This window comes from Brachycentrus maculatus, unplaced genomic scaffold (genome assembly GCF_059751285.1).
Source record: "Brachycentrus maculatus isolate JH-2025_06_01 unplaced genomic scaffold, ASM5975128v1 h1tg000397l, whole genome shotgun sequence".
Lineage (NCBI taxonomy): Eukaryota > Metazoa > Arthropoda > Insecta > Trichoptera > Brachycentridae > Brachycentrus > Brachycentrus maculatus.
In genome coordinates this window covers 294,538-311,850 of record NW_028281146.1, presented here as the reverse complement: position 1 = coordinate 311,850, position 17,313 = coordinate 294,538, and the positions used below count along the sequence as shown (strand labels likewise).

At 32.9% G+C, this 17,313-nt stretch overlaps 1 protein-coding gene across 2 annotated transcripts in view; it reads left to right on the top strand.

Moving 5' to 3' along the window:
* LOC148302915 (uncharacterized) overlaps positions 1–17,313 on the top strand; it is a 54,544-nt gene that overhangs the window by 25,778 nt on the left and 11,453 nt on the right. For both annotated transcript variants that reach the window (XM_088270856.1, XM_088270857.1), the window contains exon 3: positions 16,357–16,549. In XM_088270856.1, the coding sequence (XP_088126982.1) occupies positions 16,357–16,549 (193 nt within the window). The remainder of the gene's footprint in view (positions 1–16,356; positions 16,550–17,313) is intronic.

Sequence of the window (17,313 nt, the reverse complement as noted above, 5' to 3'; positions counted from 1 at the left end):
TATATCAAATCACCTCCATTCCACGGAGAAAGATTACACACCTTTGTATAATTTTTTTACTTAATTGATATGTCTATCAATTTATTTCGCAACATATAATTGCTACCATTTCCTCATTGAGAAGTATACTTCTTTACTTTTTATATAATACTAGATGAACCCGGCTGCGGCTCAGTCTGGTTAAATGGGAAATAAATCAAATAGAAAACACACATTCCTAATGTTACATTTCAAAATGTTCGTGAAATAATGAAAATATCAAATATCTGTGAAATAATAAAAAATGATAAAAAGTGACAAAAAGCACGCTGTCCGCCATGAGCTATGTTTAGTATTGCGCGTGTAGCTGTTACTTTCAACACATGGCGCTGCCACCGCTATGAAAAAGTTAATTTATTGATTGAAACAGCATGTTTTTAGCAATACAACATTGTGTAATTTCAAAGCAATCTGTGAATTACTTTAGGAGATTAAAAGTTTTGAACAAGCTAACATTACATTTTTTATTCATATACAAACACACACACACACATATATATATATATATATATATATATATATATATATATATATATATATATATATATATATATATATATATATATATATATATATATATATATATATATATAATATATATATATATATATATATCACAACTACGTTTTTCTGTAATCTTGGTACTAATACCCGTTAGTATAATTATCTACTAGTTTAGTTAAAACATAATATACATAGTAATAATTATTAAAAACAAATAAATTAAATAAAATATTACTATCATTCGTAACTAACTAGTTATACACGTATTTCTTTATTGATAACCCGATATTACAGTAGTTATGAAACTTATACACGTATTTCTTTATTGATAACTTATATTACAGTTCCGACAACTTTATACACGTATTTCTTGATTGATAACCTAATATAACAGACAAATTTATACACGTATTTCTTTATGGATAACTTGTATTCCAGAACCGACAAACTTATACACGTATTTCTTTATTGATAACTTATATTACAGTTCCGACAACTTTATACACGTATTTCTTGATTGATAACCTAATATAACAGACAAATTTATACACGTATTTCTTTATGGATAACTTGTATTACAGAACCGACAAACTTATACACGTATTTCTTTATTGATAACTTATATTACAGTTCCGACAAACTTATACACGTATTTCTTGATTGATAACCAAATATTACAGACAAACTTATACACGTATTTCTTTATTGATAACTTATATTACAGAACCGACAAACTTATACACGTATTTCTTCATACGAATAATAACAGCAATAACAATGACTGGATTTAATGTGAATAACAACAGCAACGTGAATAACAAAGCTAACACGTCGGTGACACGTCTGCAACATGTCTGCAACATGTCTGTAACATGAAAACTGTGGATAACCAGTGGCAAACATGTCGATTTCTTCGCACCTACTTAAATACCAGGATTTTGGGATATCTTTCTGTTTGGTTTGGTGTTTTCTATATATATATATGTATATATATATTTCTTGTGTATTTTGTATGTATGTATTAAATTATATAAAATAACGTTATATAACGAAAAATTTATAATTTTTATTTATCTTAGTTACTGTCGGGATTAAGGTAAGTTATTACAATTTCTAGTGTTTCCATTAATTTAACGGTTTCATTTATATTTTATTTACATATCGCTCACTCCTTTCAAGAACGTCAAAAATAAAAAAAAACTTGACTTTTCAGGAAAACGTTTTTAAAGTTTAAAAATATAATAAAATGTATTAAAAATAAATATCAAGCCACTTATTGAACTTTTTACTGTACAACAGATCTTTTTAGGTAAAACCTGAAGGGTTTTTTCTCCATTTGAAAAATATTTAGTTTATTAAAAAAAAATATATTAAACAATGCCTTTTCTTCAAAATGCAAAAACAACACTTTCTGTCCTGTAGCGGGTGAATATGAAGTTAAAAATATGCCGCTTTTGCTGGGATATAGTACATTTTCTGGGCATTCCGAAAACATGCACAACTGAAAATTTATGATTTTTGATTTATGACGTTCTTGAAAGGAGTGAGCGATATGTGATCCTTTATACTGCATCTAATTACATTTTGTACAAGCACTATCTGCCCACTGATTTTGTTCGCCTCCGTAGCGTAATGGCCAGCACGCTCGGCTACCGTACTGGAGGTCCCGGATTTGATTCCCAGTGGGGGTGGACTAATAAATACAAGTGATTTACTCTAATATTTATTCAATATTATTACCCTGGACTGGTACCCATGAGGGCTGATTACATTTCCTTCATGTGTTCACAATCCAGATGACACTGTGTTTATATGATGCAGTGCCCTATGCACCATCATGTGCGGATAAGGGTTTCAAGAAGGAAGAAGAAAGTAACACTTTCCTTATCATTCATCGTTCACTTTGTGTAATACGTTTTTGATAAACACTAATTCGTGACTACCGGTTTCGGAATAATTATTCCATCATCAGGTCATTAAAATGAAATTATTACGGTCTGCCTTTTACACAAAAATTCAATTTTAAAAAATGAAATTTTAAGTTACAAAATATAAGAAGAAAGCAGTTTTTTTAGTGCGAATTGATTTTTTCGCAAGTGTGCGGAAGAGTTAAATAACAGCGTGTGCATCGACCTAAACTTTCGGATGGTGATATCACCCACAAAACTAAATGATTAACATTTTTCAAAGAATCGTCGATCAGTGGGTGAGTGGTACAGTTAGCTGCGACCGAGACGAGATTCCTGGTTCGATTTCCGACGTCCCACGCCGGCCAGGACACCGGCATAAAAGCTGCAAGTCCTTTTTAGGAGATGGTCCATTCTGCATGAGAAAGCACGATTAGTTGGCACGATGTTGCAATGATAGAGGTCGACGAGAATGACAGATGCAAAGGTGACAGTCTGCTAAGAGACGATGACGGAAATCTAAATATCATTATATTTGCATATTCGCAATATTATTCATATTTAAAGCATTTACTCTGGTTAGTCATTTTTACTTATTTATTTCTTTACAAAAATGTTAATAATATTAGTATATAACCACTCACCGAGATTTTTGTGTCTACCGGTTTCGAGACGTACCCGTCTCTTCGTCAGGACAATCACTACCACAGCATGCAAACAATACCACCCTTCACCACCATAGCACCATTCACACACTACACAAAATGTTTAACACATGCGATTTTTGGTCGACCCGAAGACCAAAAATCGCATGTGTTAAACATTTTGTGTTGTTTTAAGTGTGTAAATGGTGCTATGGTAGTGAAGGGTAGTATTGTTTGCATGCTGTGGTAGTGATTGTCCTGGCGAAGAGACGGGTACGTCTCGAAACCGGTAGACACAAAAATCTCGGTAAGTAGTTAAATACTAATATTATTAACATTTTTATATTTGAAATTGTGTCACTATAAAGCTTCTGTTTTTGCTTAGAAATTTCACTCATGAACTACGTGAAATTTCACTCATGTATTACGAATTGTATATACCTCTCAGATCATCATCTATCACATCGTTCTTCCCAAGGAAGAACACTTTCCATTCCTCGCCATAACACATCATTCTTCAGTAATTCCTTCTCTGTCCAAGCGGCCAGACTATGGAACGAATTACCTCTCCACGTAAACAAATGAACCTTCTCTAATAACTTTTAAGAAACGTCCGAGACATTACTATCTATCATTAGAATCCCAACTGTCCATCAATCCTCCTCCCTTAGTTTTTCCCTCTACCTCCATCCCTATTTTTTTGCACTCCCATTTTACTTTGCCCTCCTTATTATCATCTTTTGTAATTTATGTTTTTTTTAATGTTCTAGTACTATCTACCCCCTGATTGCAAACAGCTATACTCGTATATATGGTATTAAACGTTTTGATCAATATTACTTACTATTCAGGTTTTTGGTTGGTTGGAAGATATTCCTTTTTAGCAACAAACCCGCAAATGTGCTTATTCCTTTTCTGGACAAATATGAAATTATAGTAACTTTAAAGATAAAGAGTATAGTTCATAAGGAACTCTCACGAGAGGTGGTATCATACATGATAAAACTAGTGAAGGACATTGGTACCATAAACTAAGCTAGGACACAAAATGCCGAACCCTCTTCAAGTGGAACGGAAGGCCTGTTGACGACAGTCAGCAGTCCACCTTCTCCTGAGGAGTGCAACGTGGTTTCCTCCCAGCAATGAGCAAATGCTGACAAGTTCCTGATTGGCCCACACTAGATTATCCCTCCTGTTCCCAACACAGGTTCAAATAAAACATGTTTTTTAGCTAGTTAAACAAAAATCCAATCAATGATCTATGAACCTTGTACATAATAAACAAAGCAAATAATAAATGCAACTCCCATCTAAAAAAAATACTTTTGACTTACATTTTCTTTAAATTTAAGTTTTATTTAGTAAACACCGCTATTTCTTAAAATATATTGTAACACGTGTTTCGATGCATTCCGCATCATTTTCAAACACCGTATGTGACGCTAAGTCCAAATTTAAAAGTTGTGTCCTTGGGACGTTGACGGTTTAAGAGGGGGTAGGTCGTAAGCCCTGTAAATGGCCTGACTTCTAAATTCTTCTTCATTCATGCTGAGATGTCATAAAATCATGTAAATAATATTAATACTGTTAACAAATAAAATATTTTAATACAGATAGAGAATTCAGGGAATGCTCTTCGTGAACATTTTCGTGTTTGTTGTGGATGAAAAACACAATTTGGACAGCCCTGAAATCTAAATAATCGCAATAGGGTATTATCACTCGGGAGGAATATCTAATTTAACATAATCAACCTATAAAGGATTGTGTAAGACTCGTTTATGTTTATAACAGCCGATATAATCAACATTTTCATTCATCATTTTCTTTTGCAAAATTTGCCTTCGTAAAAAGGCTGTTTTCGTAAGTTGGTAACGAATGACGTCACAGAAACGAATCTACGCTACTACTATTACAGCTCTTTAAAGCAGATACATAAAGGGATACGCCCCATAACACACCAAATGACGTAAAATTTGATGCCGTATAGCGGTGTACGTTTTTTGTCTTATTAAAATATCTAAAGTTTAAACTTTCATATCTCCCTTAGTTTTCTACAGATTTCAATAAGAATGCTACCGATAGTCTTGTAATTTTTCATATTTATTTAGTATTCAATAATAACACATTATGAGAATGATCCATTAGTGTACGGCGAAAACAAAGTATCTGCCAAATTGTGAACCTACAGTTATGCTTCGCATAGCGTACTGAATTCGTTCCAGGAGGAAATTCGTTGCGTGAAACGTGTTTTTCCATAGCAATACATGTCTAAAAGTTTAAACCTTCATATCTCTCTTACTTCTCTACAGATTTCAATAAGAATGTTACCGATAGTCTTGTGATTTTTTATATTAATTTATTAGCCAATAATAAACACATGAGAATGATCCATTCTCTGTGGGTGTTTCCACTAAGAAAAACACAGTTTCCGCCGTGAGGAGATGACGCCAGTACAGTGTTTAGCGGGGTATGCAGAGAACGATGCACATACCGTAAGGACGGCCACCCACTTGGCTCCTACGACGACAGTTAAATAGACAATTTTTGATTCGTAAATTTAATAGCAATAATAAGGAAGACATCGATGGCGTTATGCAGAATTTAAAATATGTACAAGTTAATGTCTTAGAAGAAAATGGCGTCAACAAGGAAATGAATACGTTCTGAAACGATGACAACAGATTTGCAATTCATTGCATTATTGTGCTACATATATTCTTCTGAGGAGTGCAACGTGGTTTCCTCCCAGCAACGAGCAAATACTGACAAGTTCCGGACTGGCCCACACTAGATTATCCCTCCTGTTCCCAACACAGATTCAAATAAAACATGTTTTAAGCTAGACAAACAAAAATCCACTAAATGATCTGTAAACCTTGTACATAATACATTTGTCCGTCTCCGTAGTGTAATGGTCAGCACGCTCGGCTACCGTACTGGAGGTCCCGGTTTCGATTCCCAGGGGGGGAGTCAAATGAATATAAGTGATTTTTTCACTCTAATATTTATTCAATTTTTCCCTGGACTGGTACCTAAAGCGGGGTGCTGTTCAGGTACCAGTCCCAGGTTTAACCAGGTTCAAAAAAAAAGAATGAAATGCCCAGACATATTCTATTTCATCTGTGTTGAGATGTCAAAAAATAATATGAAAAATAACCCCTATAATTGGAGATAATCCAGATTTATGAACAAGTACCTACTTGGATACACTCAAAATGTTGTTAGTAAATATCATAGTACATTTTTTTTATTTATTTAATAAAGTTACATTTTTAAGTACAATATAATACATTTTCTAAACATTTATACGTATGGCAAACTTTTAGTTTTAGATTTGCTGTGCCTCTCCAAAAAAGAGACTGAGCTCTTGTGCTTGGAGAGGGACTTACACTCATGGTTATTTTGTTTATATTCATCTCGCAGCAGGTCCCGATCGGCCGTACGTGCCGTGGCGTTGTGTAGAGACGTGTGTGTGGGTACGTGTGTGACGTGTATTGCATGTAGCATATAGGTAATCTGGTCTGGTTCAGCCCGCCTTTGTAAATTTTGTGACGGAGTCTTAATGCATTGATGACTTCATCGTGTGCGACATCCTTCAGGGACGCACTGGTCTGCGAGCAGGCGTGTTGCCCACTCAGCTAGCTATAGAGGATAGACCGCCACGCCACTCCGTTTTTTTGTTGGAAAACCAACAGCTACATGACAGTAAACAAAACAACTGAAAATAATAGATTTCTTTTAGATATGGTTATATATCGTAGTCGTACAGGAGAATGTGACCAACTAAAAAAACGTAAAATGTTCAGGAGGGCCATTTGAGTCACATTTGCTTGACAAGAAAATAAACATCAATGCAGTTAGTCATTTTTAACAAGTCAATATGTTATTCTTCCGAGTTCAAAATCGCTTTGGGATTTTTTCAGGGCAGTATTAAGCTAGTAAGATATCAAATAGTAAATAATCACGTTTTTGTAAAAAAAAATGCACTTGGTCACTTTCTCCTGTATGACTACGATATGTAAATACCCTGTCAATCCCCAGACCTCTTTATTCTTCTTCATCTATGTTAAGATATGAAATTTTTAACAAAATATATGAAAATTTACAAAAGTACAATATTTTGTGATGTTCTACATCTTTGTTCACAAATTCGGGTTTCTCAACTTGTAACTTATTTATATTGACATCTCAACATAGATGAAGAAGAAAATCAAAGTATGGGTATTTACAGGGCTAATGGCCTGTCATAGGCTGGTTAAGTGATCACACTATACACGTGTAACATTCACCATTCTACCCATGACTCACAACCGCACTACTCAAAATTTTGGAAGTCAAACTTGTATGATCCATCTCATGACTTTATGTGATTGAGTTTACAGCATCCGTCTATGTTGGATAAAGAAATTTTTTATTTAGCAGAGACCCTTTTATTTGGAAGTATGCAAGATCCGAACCCCGGATTATTTTTACTTACTGAGAAAAATATTTTAAATATTTTTTTACGTAAAATCAAATACAGCAGGACCTCTATAATCCGAACGCCGAAAATTTACCCTCTGTTCGGTCTAGTGGAGCGTTCGGATTACAGTACAGAGAATCCGTAGCGTATTTGAAATAAATTAAAAGTGTAATGTGTAATTTTAAATCTATTTATTCAACTTTTTTAAAGACAAAAAATACATATTTTAGTTCGTCGAGATTTATTTAATAACAAGTTAAAGGCTTTGTATCTCAATTTACGTCAAAGCATCTTCTCTGGCACAGGAATATACCACATACTAAGAAACGCCTGAAAACAAGATTTAAAAAAAACGTAGCTTTTTATATTATATAAACGTAACTCTTTGATATTTTTTTAATTTATCGCTCACTCCTTTCAACAACGTCAAATATCAAAAAACTTGATTTTTCAGGAGATCGTTTTAAAAGTTTAAAAATATAATTAAATGTATTAAAATAAATATCAAGCCACTTATTGAACTTTTTACGGTGCAACAGATCTTTTTAGGTAAAACCTGAATGTTTTTTTCTCCATTTGAAAAATATTTTGTGTATTTAAAAAAATTATTAAACAATACCTTTTCTTCAAAATGCAAAGAAACAACACTTTCTGCCCTGTAGCGGGTAAATATTATGTTAAAAATATGCCGTTTTTGCTGGGTATAGAACATTTTTTCGGCATTCCGAAAACATGCACAACTGAAAATTAAGGATTTTTGATGTATGACGTTGTTGAAAGGAGTGAGCGATATATTTTATGAATTAACTGAGTACGGTCCTTTTCCCAAATGAAGAATTCACAATGAAAGGCAAACATTCAGCTGTTTTCCGTTATTAAAACACAAATAAAGTTGTTATATTTTAAGCATACAAATCAATTTGTATTGAAGCGATAACGCAACACTCGCTTCAATTAGCGTACGGCAGAAACAAAGTATCCGCCAAATTGTGAACATACGGTGATTGCCTCGCACAGCGTACTCAATTCGTTCCAGGAGCAAATTCGTTGTGTGAAACAAGTTTTCCAATTACAATACATGTTTAAAAATTTCATCGTTTTTCTTCAACCCCTTATCCGCACCCCAATGGTGCATAGGGCACTGCATCATATAAACGCTGTGTTATCTTGACACATGAAGGAAAGGTGATCAGCCCTCCGCTTCAGGTGCTAGCCCAGGGTAATATTGTTGGTGATAAAACCGAGAAAGGCCGAAGAAAAATTGACATGATGCTAGGGTGTTGTCAGGAGTCGGAAGAATCGGTGGGTATGTATGAGTAGATGTATGAATGTGGAAGAGGCGAATATTGTTTGCAAAGACAGAATGGTGTGGCGTTCTATTCTATCTGCCCACCCCTGCGGAAAGCGCCGTGATGATTAGTTAGTTTTATTTTCGAATGCATTTTTAAACGAGTTGACAGAATCACAGCAGCTGTTAAGAAGCACGCTATCGCCATGAGCGTGTGTATTTTTCTTCTTTTCTTCTTTTTTTTGCATTTTACAATATTTTATGATTATAAGTGCAAAAAAACATAAATACAAACATACCCATTCCTTTATTTTGCCTTTGTTACATATTTTATTTTGACCTCTTACAACCGAAGTGTTCTTCTCTGTTATACAAATATTCTGACATAAGTTTTTTTTAAATATATGGATAAATTATATTTTAAACACGCAAAACACGCTAGCCAAACCTTAAAAGCTGGTACGAACTATAAACCGAAAAAAGCTGACGATTACCATTCCAATCGACGAACTGAAAATGTAACACTATCCCACCATTCACATCACTAATTGTAACAGTGTTTTAGATTTTTAACCTTTATTTTTTATCAGTCGAATATTGATTCGATTAATCGTCCGATAAATTCAGACTGAGTTTTTTTCCTTGGGTTATTTTACAGTCAAACTTTATCAAGTTTTTAAAATCCCCATTAACACTTGACGCCATTTTAAACATACATAGATATCTCAATATCAAAGGCACAGCGCCAAAGTACGTTTTGCATAACCACAGATAATCTCGCGCATTAAATTGTCTATGACTTTAAGAGGCCGATTAATCCACAGATAAAACCATAAATCTATCTTACAAAGTACCTAAACTTGATAGCCTTTTGAATAGTTATGCAAATATATATCTGGTTTAAACAAATTACATCGTCGCTCGTATTTTTTTTTATTTTCCTCGCCTATCAGAATTTATCTATGTATATATCAACGCTTTGAAATGGCAGTCGTTCGTAAAATATTTTTTACAAACAATATTTTTAAAAGCTTAAAGAAATTTTAAAAATACAGTTTTTTATATCTCGCCATAGATGAAGAAGAATATGGAAGTCTGGGTATTTACAGGGCTTATAACCTGTCATAAGTTGGTTAAGTTATGATTTTATACACATGTAACATTCATCAATTCTATCCACGATTTTTTTTTGGAAAAAAAAGAGGAATATTAGTGTTTTTATTGTTTTCACAAATATTTCAATTTTATCTATTTCTGTGAGCCTAAACGGCTTATTATTAGAAATAAGTTGTGGTAGAGTGGGTTCGAACCGAGAAACTTTTATTTTAAGAGTCCGCGACACTAACCACGGGACCACAACCCGACACCACACTTCTCACATTCGAAACATAGTACTTGAATTTACTAGAATTTCACTAGAGACATCTATGCTGAGATGAAAGAAGCGTTTTATTGAGGAGAAACTTACTATGTGAGGTCGGAATCAAAAACGCATTTACTAGACTTCGGCTGTCAAATAAGCGCTCAAAAACTTATCAAATTAACTTTGCTGGTCAAATTTGCGATCAAAAACACATTTACTTGAATTCGGTTCTCAAATTCACGCCCAAAAACTCATCTACTTGACTTCGGCTGTCAAATTAGCGCTCAAAAACTTTCCAACTTAACTTTGCTGATCAAATTGGCGATCAAAAACATATTTGCTTGAATTCGGCTGTCAAATTCACGCTCGAAAACGCATCTACTTGACTTCGGCTGTCAAATTGGCGCTTAAACGTTTGCTTGACTTCACTGTCGAGTTCAAACAAAACTTTATTTTATTTTATACGTAATTCGAGTGTATTCTTGTGATTTGGGCGAGTAGTTTTTTAAAGGCTTGTCTTATCATATACGTATTTCGATTGTTATATAATTAAAACGTTTCGAATTAAAATACCAAAATGTTGATTTTATTTTTGTTATTTTTATTTATTTACTGATAGCTAGTATTCGTTTACGACCTCTTTCTGGCGTCAACAATTATTAAATTACTTTTTTTTTACAATCCCATTCCCCATTTGATATAAATCATTCCCAAGTATCCCATGTAACCCTTTGTAACCCGGACTAAAGTATTGAAGAGATTTATTATATTTTTTCTTAAATATATTTCGCAGTTACTTTGTGGCACATTTTATAAACTTTATAAAATGAAACAACTTTGTTGGGTGATATATCCAAAATAAAACACGGTTTTTTGGATTGAATTCTACATTTATTTATGTATATATTAATACGTGACGCGTTTCGTCTTCTTAATACATTATCAAACACTCTAGTGACATTATCAAACACTGAGTGTATTATTATATACATAAATAAATGTAGAATTCAATCCAAAAAAACGTGTTTTATTTTGGATATATAACCCAAAAATTCAACATGAAATTCTACCAACTGTCTACAGTTACAATAAATATGAAACGACTTTGTTTTAACCAGTTTTTTTGGTAATTTTTTTCCCCAACCGGTTTCGACAAGAAACTTGTCATCAGTTCATGTTTAAAGCTGACGATGACAAGGTTCTTATCAAAATCGGTTGTGGAAAAAATGTACCAATAAAAAAGTGGTTAAAAACAAAGTTGTTTTTATTTTATAAAGGTTTATTATAATTTATTATGATCAGACACTGAATTTTTCACACTAAGGATGAAATAATATAGGTCACATCTTTACAGTCTGACTTGACTCAGATGAAACTTATATAGTTTTTTTGTTTAAATATGAAATAAGTTGGAAGTCTGAGCATCTCAGGGCTTACAACCTAGCATTTGGCTGGATTAAGTGGTCACTTTATACACTTGTGTAACGTTCACAATTCTGTCCATCAATATTAATTTAAATATTTTTTTAATAGTTGTATTTATGCAATTGTCTTCGATTCCTATAACATGCGAGTAGTTATTTAATAGATTTGGAAGAATGCCTGACAGTGGCGCCATCGGTTTTAGAAATTTCGTTAAATTGTTCGCTGTATTTGAATACGCGTATGTTTTAATATACTTTTGTGACAGATATATTTTTTAAATATTTAAAACACCTATTTCACTGTAATGGCAGCGCTATCTATTGAACATAACAGCAACACAAGCAACACTAAACAAGTTCATGGCGGACAGCATGCTTCTTGACAGTTTTCAATTATATTTTGGTTTCGTAGATATTTTCATTGATACACAAATATTTTCAAATTTAACACATTAGAAATGTGTGCTTTTTGTTGGTTTTTCATTTTCATTTTACCACACTGAGCCACAGAAACGCGTAGTTGGTTACAGTTGGTAAATAAGAACTTAAATAAGGAAGCAAATTAAAACGTAGAAATTATTTCACAAAAATGCGTCATTTTTTAAACAACACCGCGTAAAAGGGTTAAATGTGTTTTTAAAAAATCGTTACGCGTTTCTCAATTTATCAGCTACGATAAACCAAAGAGAGTATTAAAAAAACTAGATATACTCGTTTTCAAGTCAAATTCGTTAATATCGTTTATATGGTGTTTATTTGTTGGAGGTTAAGGGGGAATGCCCCAAAGAAACGTTCAAATATATATATATATATATACTTATATATATATATATATATATATATATATATATATATATATATATATATATATATATATATATATATATATATATATGTATATATATATATATATATATATATATATATATATATATATATATATATATATATATATATATATATATATATATATATATATATATATATATATATATATATATATATATATATATATATATATATATATATATATATATATATATACTGGGTTGATGCAAAAGTAATGACCGTTTTTTTATGATCCCAGGTAAAAAAAAAAATTTTCACAAATTATGAATAGTATCTTCTTTTTTATGATTTCATTGTATAAAGGATGCTTTCCCTCTACTTTTTATTCAGTTTTGGCCTAGCCAGAGTACAGTTATGACCCCTTGTATTTTTTCAAAATGTCGCTCGATAAAGTGCATTTACGTCATTGTTTACTTTATGAATTCCGTAAAGACAATACCGCGAGTGTGGCAACCAAAAACATTTGTGAAGTGTTTGGAGCAGATGTCATCAAAGTTCGACAGGTACGAAGATGGTTTACAAAATTCCGATCTGGAGATTTTTTACTCATTGATAAACCACATACCGGGAGGCCATTGAAGTCTGATGACGACAAGTTAAAAGTCATAATTGACTCCAATCCACGTCTAACCATCAGGGAGATTGTGTCAATGATGGGAGTCAACCAAACAAACGTATTTAGAAATTTGAAGCGTATGGAAATGGTTTCGCGGTACGACATTTGGATACCTCATCAATTGTCGGCTGCCAATTTATTGGATCGTGTTTCAACGTGCGTTGTTTTGAGTGCGAGACAAAAACATGAACCTTTTTTGCATCGTTCGGTGACGGGAGATGAGAAATGGGTCGTGTACAACAACGTGACAAGAAAAAGACATTGGGCTATTCCTGGACAAGCCCCATTAACAACTTCGAAGGCCGAAATCCATAAAAAAGGTTATACTTTGTGTTTGGTGGAATAATAACGGTATTGTGTATTTTGAACTCTTGGAACATGATAAGACAAGTACAGCAGAATGATATTGTCAGCAATTATCCAAATTGAACATGGACCTTCAAAAGGATAGACCAGAATTGGTAAACAGAAAAGGGGCAGTGTTTCATCACGATAACGCGCGACCATATGTGGCTGTGATGACCCAACACAAGCTAAATGAGTTAAATTGGGATGTTATCAAGCATCCACCGTATTTTTCAGATCTTGTTCTTTCTGAATTTCATTTATTCCGATCACTGCAAAAAAAATTTAATGATGAAAAAAATTATACAATACAGCAGGTAAAAACATCCCTTACTTAATTTTTCGCATCAAAATCCACGGAATTGTTTACTACTGGTATTAATAAGTTGATAGAAAGATGGGAGAAGGTTATAAGAACTGATGGAAATTATATAATTTATTTAATAAATAATTTACATAAAAAAAATAAAAAAATTAAAAAATGTAAAAAACTTTTGCATCAACCCAATATATATATATATATATATATATATATATATATATATATATATATATATATATATATATATATATATATATATATATATATATATATATATATATATATATATAAAATAGATGGTTTGAGCAAGTGAATCAAATGATTGAACAAAGAATAGTAAAAATAATTATGAGGCGCATGTGATGACAGCCGAAGTCAAATAGATGCGTTTTTGAGCACCAATTTGACGACCGAAGTCAAATAGATGCGTTTTCGAGCACCAATTTGACGGCTGAAGTCAAATATATGCGTTTTGAGCGCTAATTTGACGGCCTAAGTCAAATAGATGCGTTTTTGAGCACCAATTTGACGACCGAAGTCAAATACATGCGTTTTCGAGCACCAATTTGACCGCCGAGGTCAAATACATGCGTTTTTCAGCGCCAATTTGACGGCCGAAGTCACATAGATGCGTTTTTGAGCACCAATTTGACGGCCGAAGTCAAATAGATGCGTTTTTGAGCACCAATTTCACAGCCCATGTCAAATAGATGCGTTTTTGGGCGCCAATTTGACAACCAAAGTCAAGTTGATAAGTTATGAGAGCTTATTTGACAGTCGAAGCCAAACGGAACTATACTAAGGTATAAGTTTTCTACTGACATTTATAGGAAATTGAATAAGAACTACTAATGTAGTTTTTTCCACATTAATTTTATTTGACCGGAGACCGGGTTTCGTCGTAACCGACCAGTCTGATGATGTCGGTTACTAAAAAAAACTACATAGTTCTTATTTTTTTATATAAACTATGGTAATTTAGCTAATCTTATGGTATTCATTTTAATAATAATATGTTACGCGTACACCGTGACTTTGTCTATATGCTAGTTCGTAGTTGAAGGCTCCGGCGGAAATGAGATGTCAGATTCCTTAATCTTGCATTATTTATAGTTTAACAAAACAAACATATGTCGGGTGCTTACTTAAACAAATTACTGATAATTAATCAAACACATGCCACCTAAATTCCTTTCATACAGTGCTATACGTACAGGCATTTTATAACGAGCACATCTTTATTTGCATTCATAACATGTCTAAAATATATATATATATATATATATATATATATATATATATATATATATATATATATATATATATATATATATATATATATATATATAACTTATTATTAATTAATTATGTTTGTTGGTAATATAATTAATTTAAGGTTATCGAAATACTTGGTTCCCAAATATTTAAAGTTCTGTTTTGTATTTTTAATTAATGTTTTACTTAGTAAATACCACTATTTCTTAAAATCTACTGTGACACGTGTTTCGATGCATTCCGCATAATTTTCAAACAGCATCGAAACACGTGTCACAGTAGATTTTAAGAAATAGTGGTATTTATTAAGTAAAACATTAATTAAAAATGGATAGATTTTACCACAAAGTGACTGCCGAATCAATTAATGAAATTCTGTTTTGTATATTAAATGCATTGTTAACATTGTGGTATGGTAATATAACACTCTCCTTATCATTCATATTTGACCTTATGTAATACCACTTAGTAAATACTAATTCGTATTCAGAGTAATCATTCCACCATCAGGTCATTAAAATAAAATTATTACGGTCTGACATTTATGCAAAAATAAAATTTGTCTTCTTTCTACATATCGTAGTCCAACTAACAAAACGTAAAATGTTCAGGAGGGCCATTTGAGTCACTTTTGCTTGGCAAGAAAATAAACACCAATGCAGTTAGTCATTTTTAACAAGTCAATATATTATACTTCCATTTTTAAAATGCTTTGAGATTTTTTCCAGGTCAATATGATTTATTTTTTTCAAAACGTATTACATACATAAGTCATATATATAATATTCCCGATGAGTAATTTCTATTTCTCATTTTGGGACATGGGATTAAGGTTAACAAGACTGGAACACAAGTAATAAAGTTACAAAAAAGATTTGTTTAAAAAAAAAACAAAACTAATACATGGCAAAATATAAAAACAATAAACAGGTATAATAAATAGGCATAAGAAGCATATTTATAAAAAATAAATGATAAAAACATAAGATACGAAGCATATTTAAAATAAACAAATGAGAAAATATAAAAAATGAGAAAATATAAAAAACAAAATAAGAAACTATGACTAAACATTAAGCAAGTAAGATGTGAAATAGTCAATAATTACGTTTTTGTTAAAAATACACTTGCTCATTTTTTCCTGTATGACGACGATATTCATTTTGACCTCATGTTTAAAAAAAATCTCCTAAAAAGGCCTTGCAGCTTTTATGTTAGTGTCCTGGCTGTTCCAACCATCATACAGATGTATTTCAAACACCGACATCTTTCCTTCTATGAATTTCCTTACTAATTGAGTGTGTTCCTTCGTCAGGACCGTCGCGCGGCCCGGCCGTCAGCCCCCCGGGCGCGGCCCCCGTGCGCCGCCAGCCGCTGGAGGGGCTCTCCCGCGCGCAGCTGGCCCGGGAGGCGCAGCTCGTGCTGCAGCAAGCCCAGAGGGCCACGTGCAGCTCCGGCCCGCCGCGCGGCCTGCCCGCCGACCGCTTCCACTCGCTACCGGCCAGGGGGTCAGTGCGACGCTCTATCCACAACCATATCTGTCTTTGGACGTTGAAATGCGTCATATTAACCTAGCCTGGGAGATCGAAATCCACCGAAATACGTATGGACGTACATGTACGACCATACCAAACTTTCCTCGAAGGAGTATGGCTGTACATGTGTGGCAGATACATTCTCCCGAGGAATTTTACGTGGTTTCCTCCCAGCAATGAGCAAATGCTGAGAAGTTCCTGTTTGGCCCACTCTAGATTATCCCTCCTGTTCCCAACACAGATTCAAATAAAGACATATTTGATTAGCTAGAAGAATTTATATCGAAACATGTTTAAAACATGGTTTATGACAAAATTATCGATGTTTCGTTAAATCATGTTTACTAGTGTTTATTTTTTTATTTATTTAAGAAAATACGTTGCTTATAGCATCGACTTTCATGTAAAATTATAAAAAGTAAAAAAAAATAGCAAAAAAAAACACTACCCAGATACAGCTTTGTCCGCAGAAACTCACTCGCGGATAGGTTAATATATGGATTTTAATTTTGATTTTAACTTTACTATTATAAAAGCTAGTTTTCTTAGCTAAATTTCCCCTTTTTAATTTTTATAATTTTAAACAGTTAAATGTTTCAAAATATGGTTTTTGATAAAAAGCACAGTCAGTCGGTCCCATTCAAAATGAAAAACCTGTAACAGGCGTCACAAGTTTTGAGGTTCTGACTCTTGTGGTTGAGACAAATAATGACGACACACTCGATGACGTCGCGAGT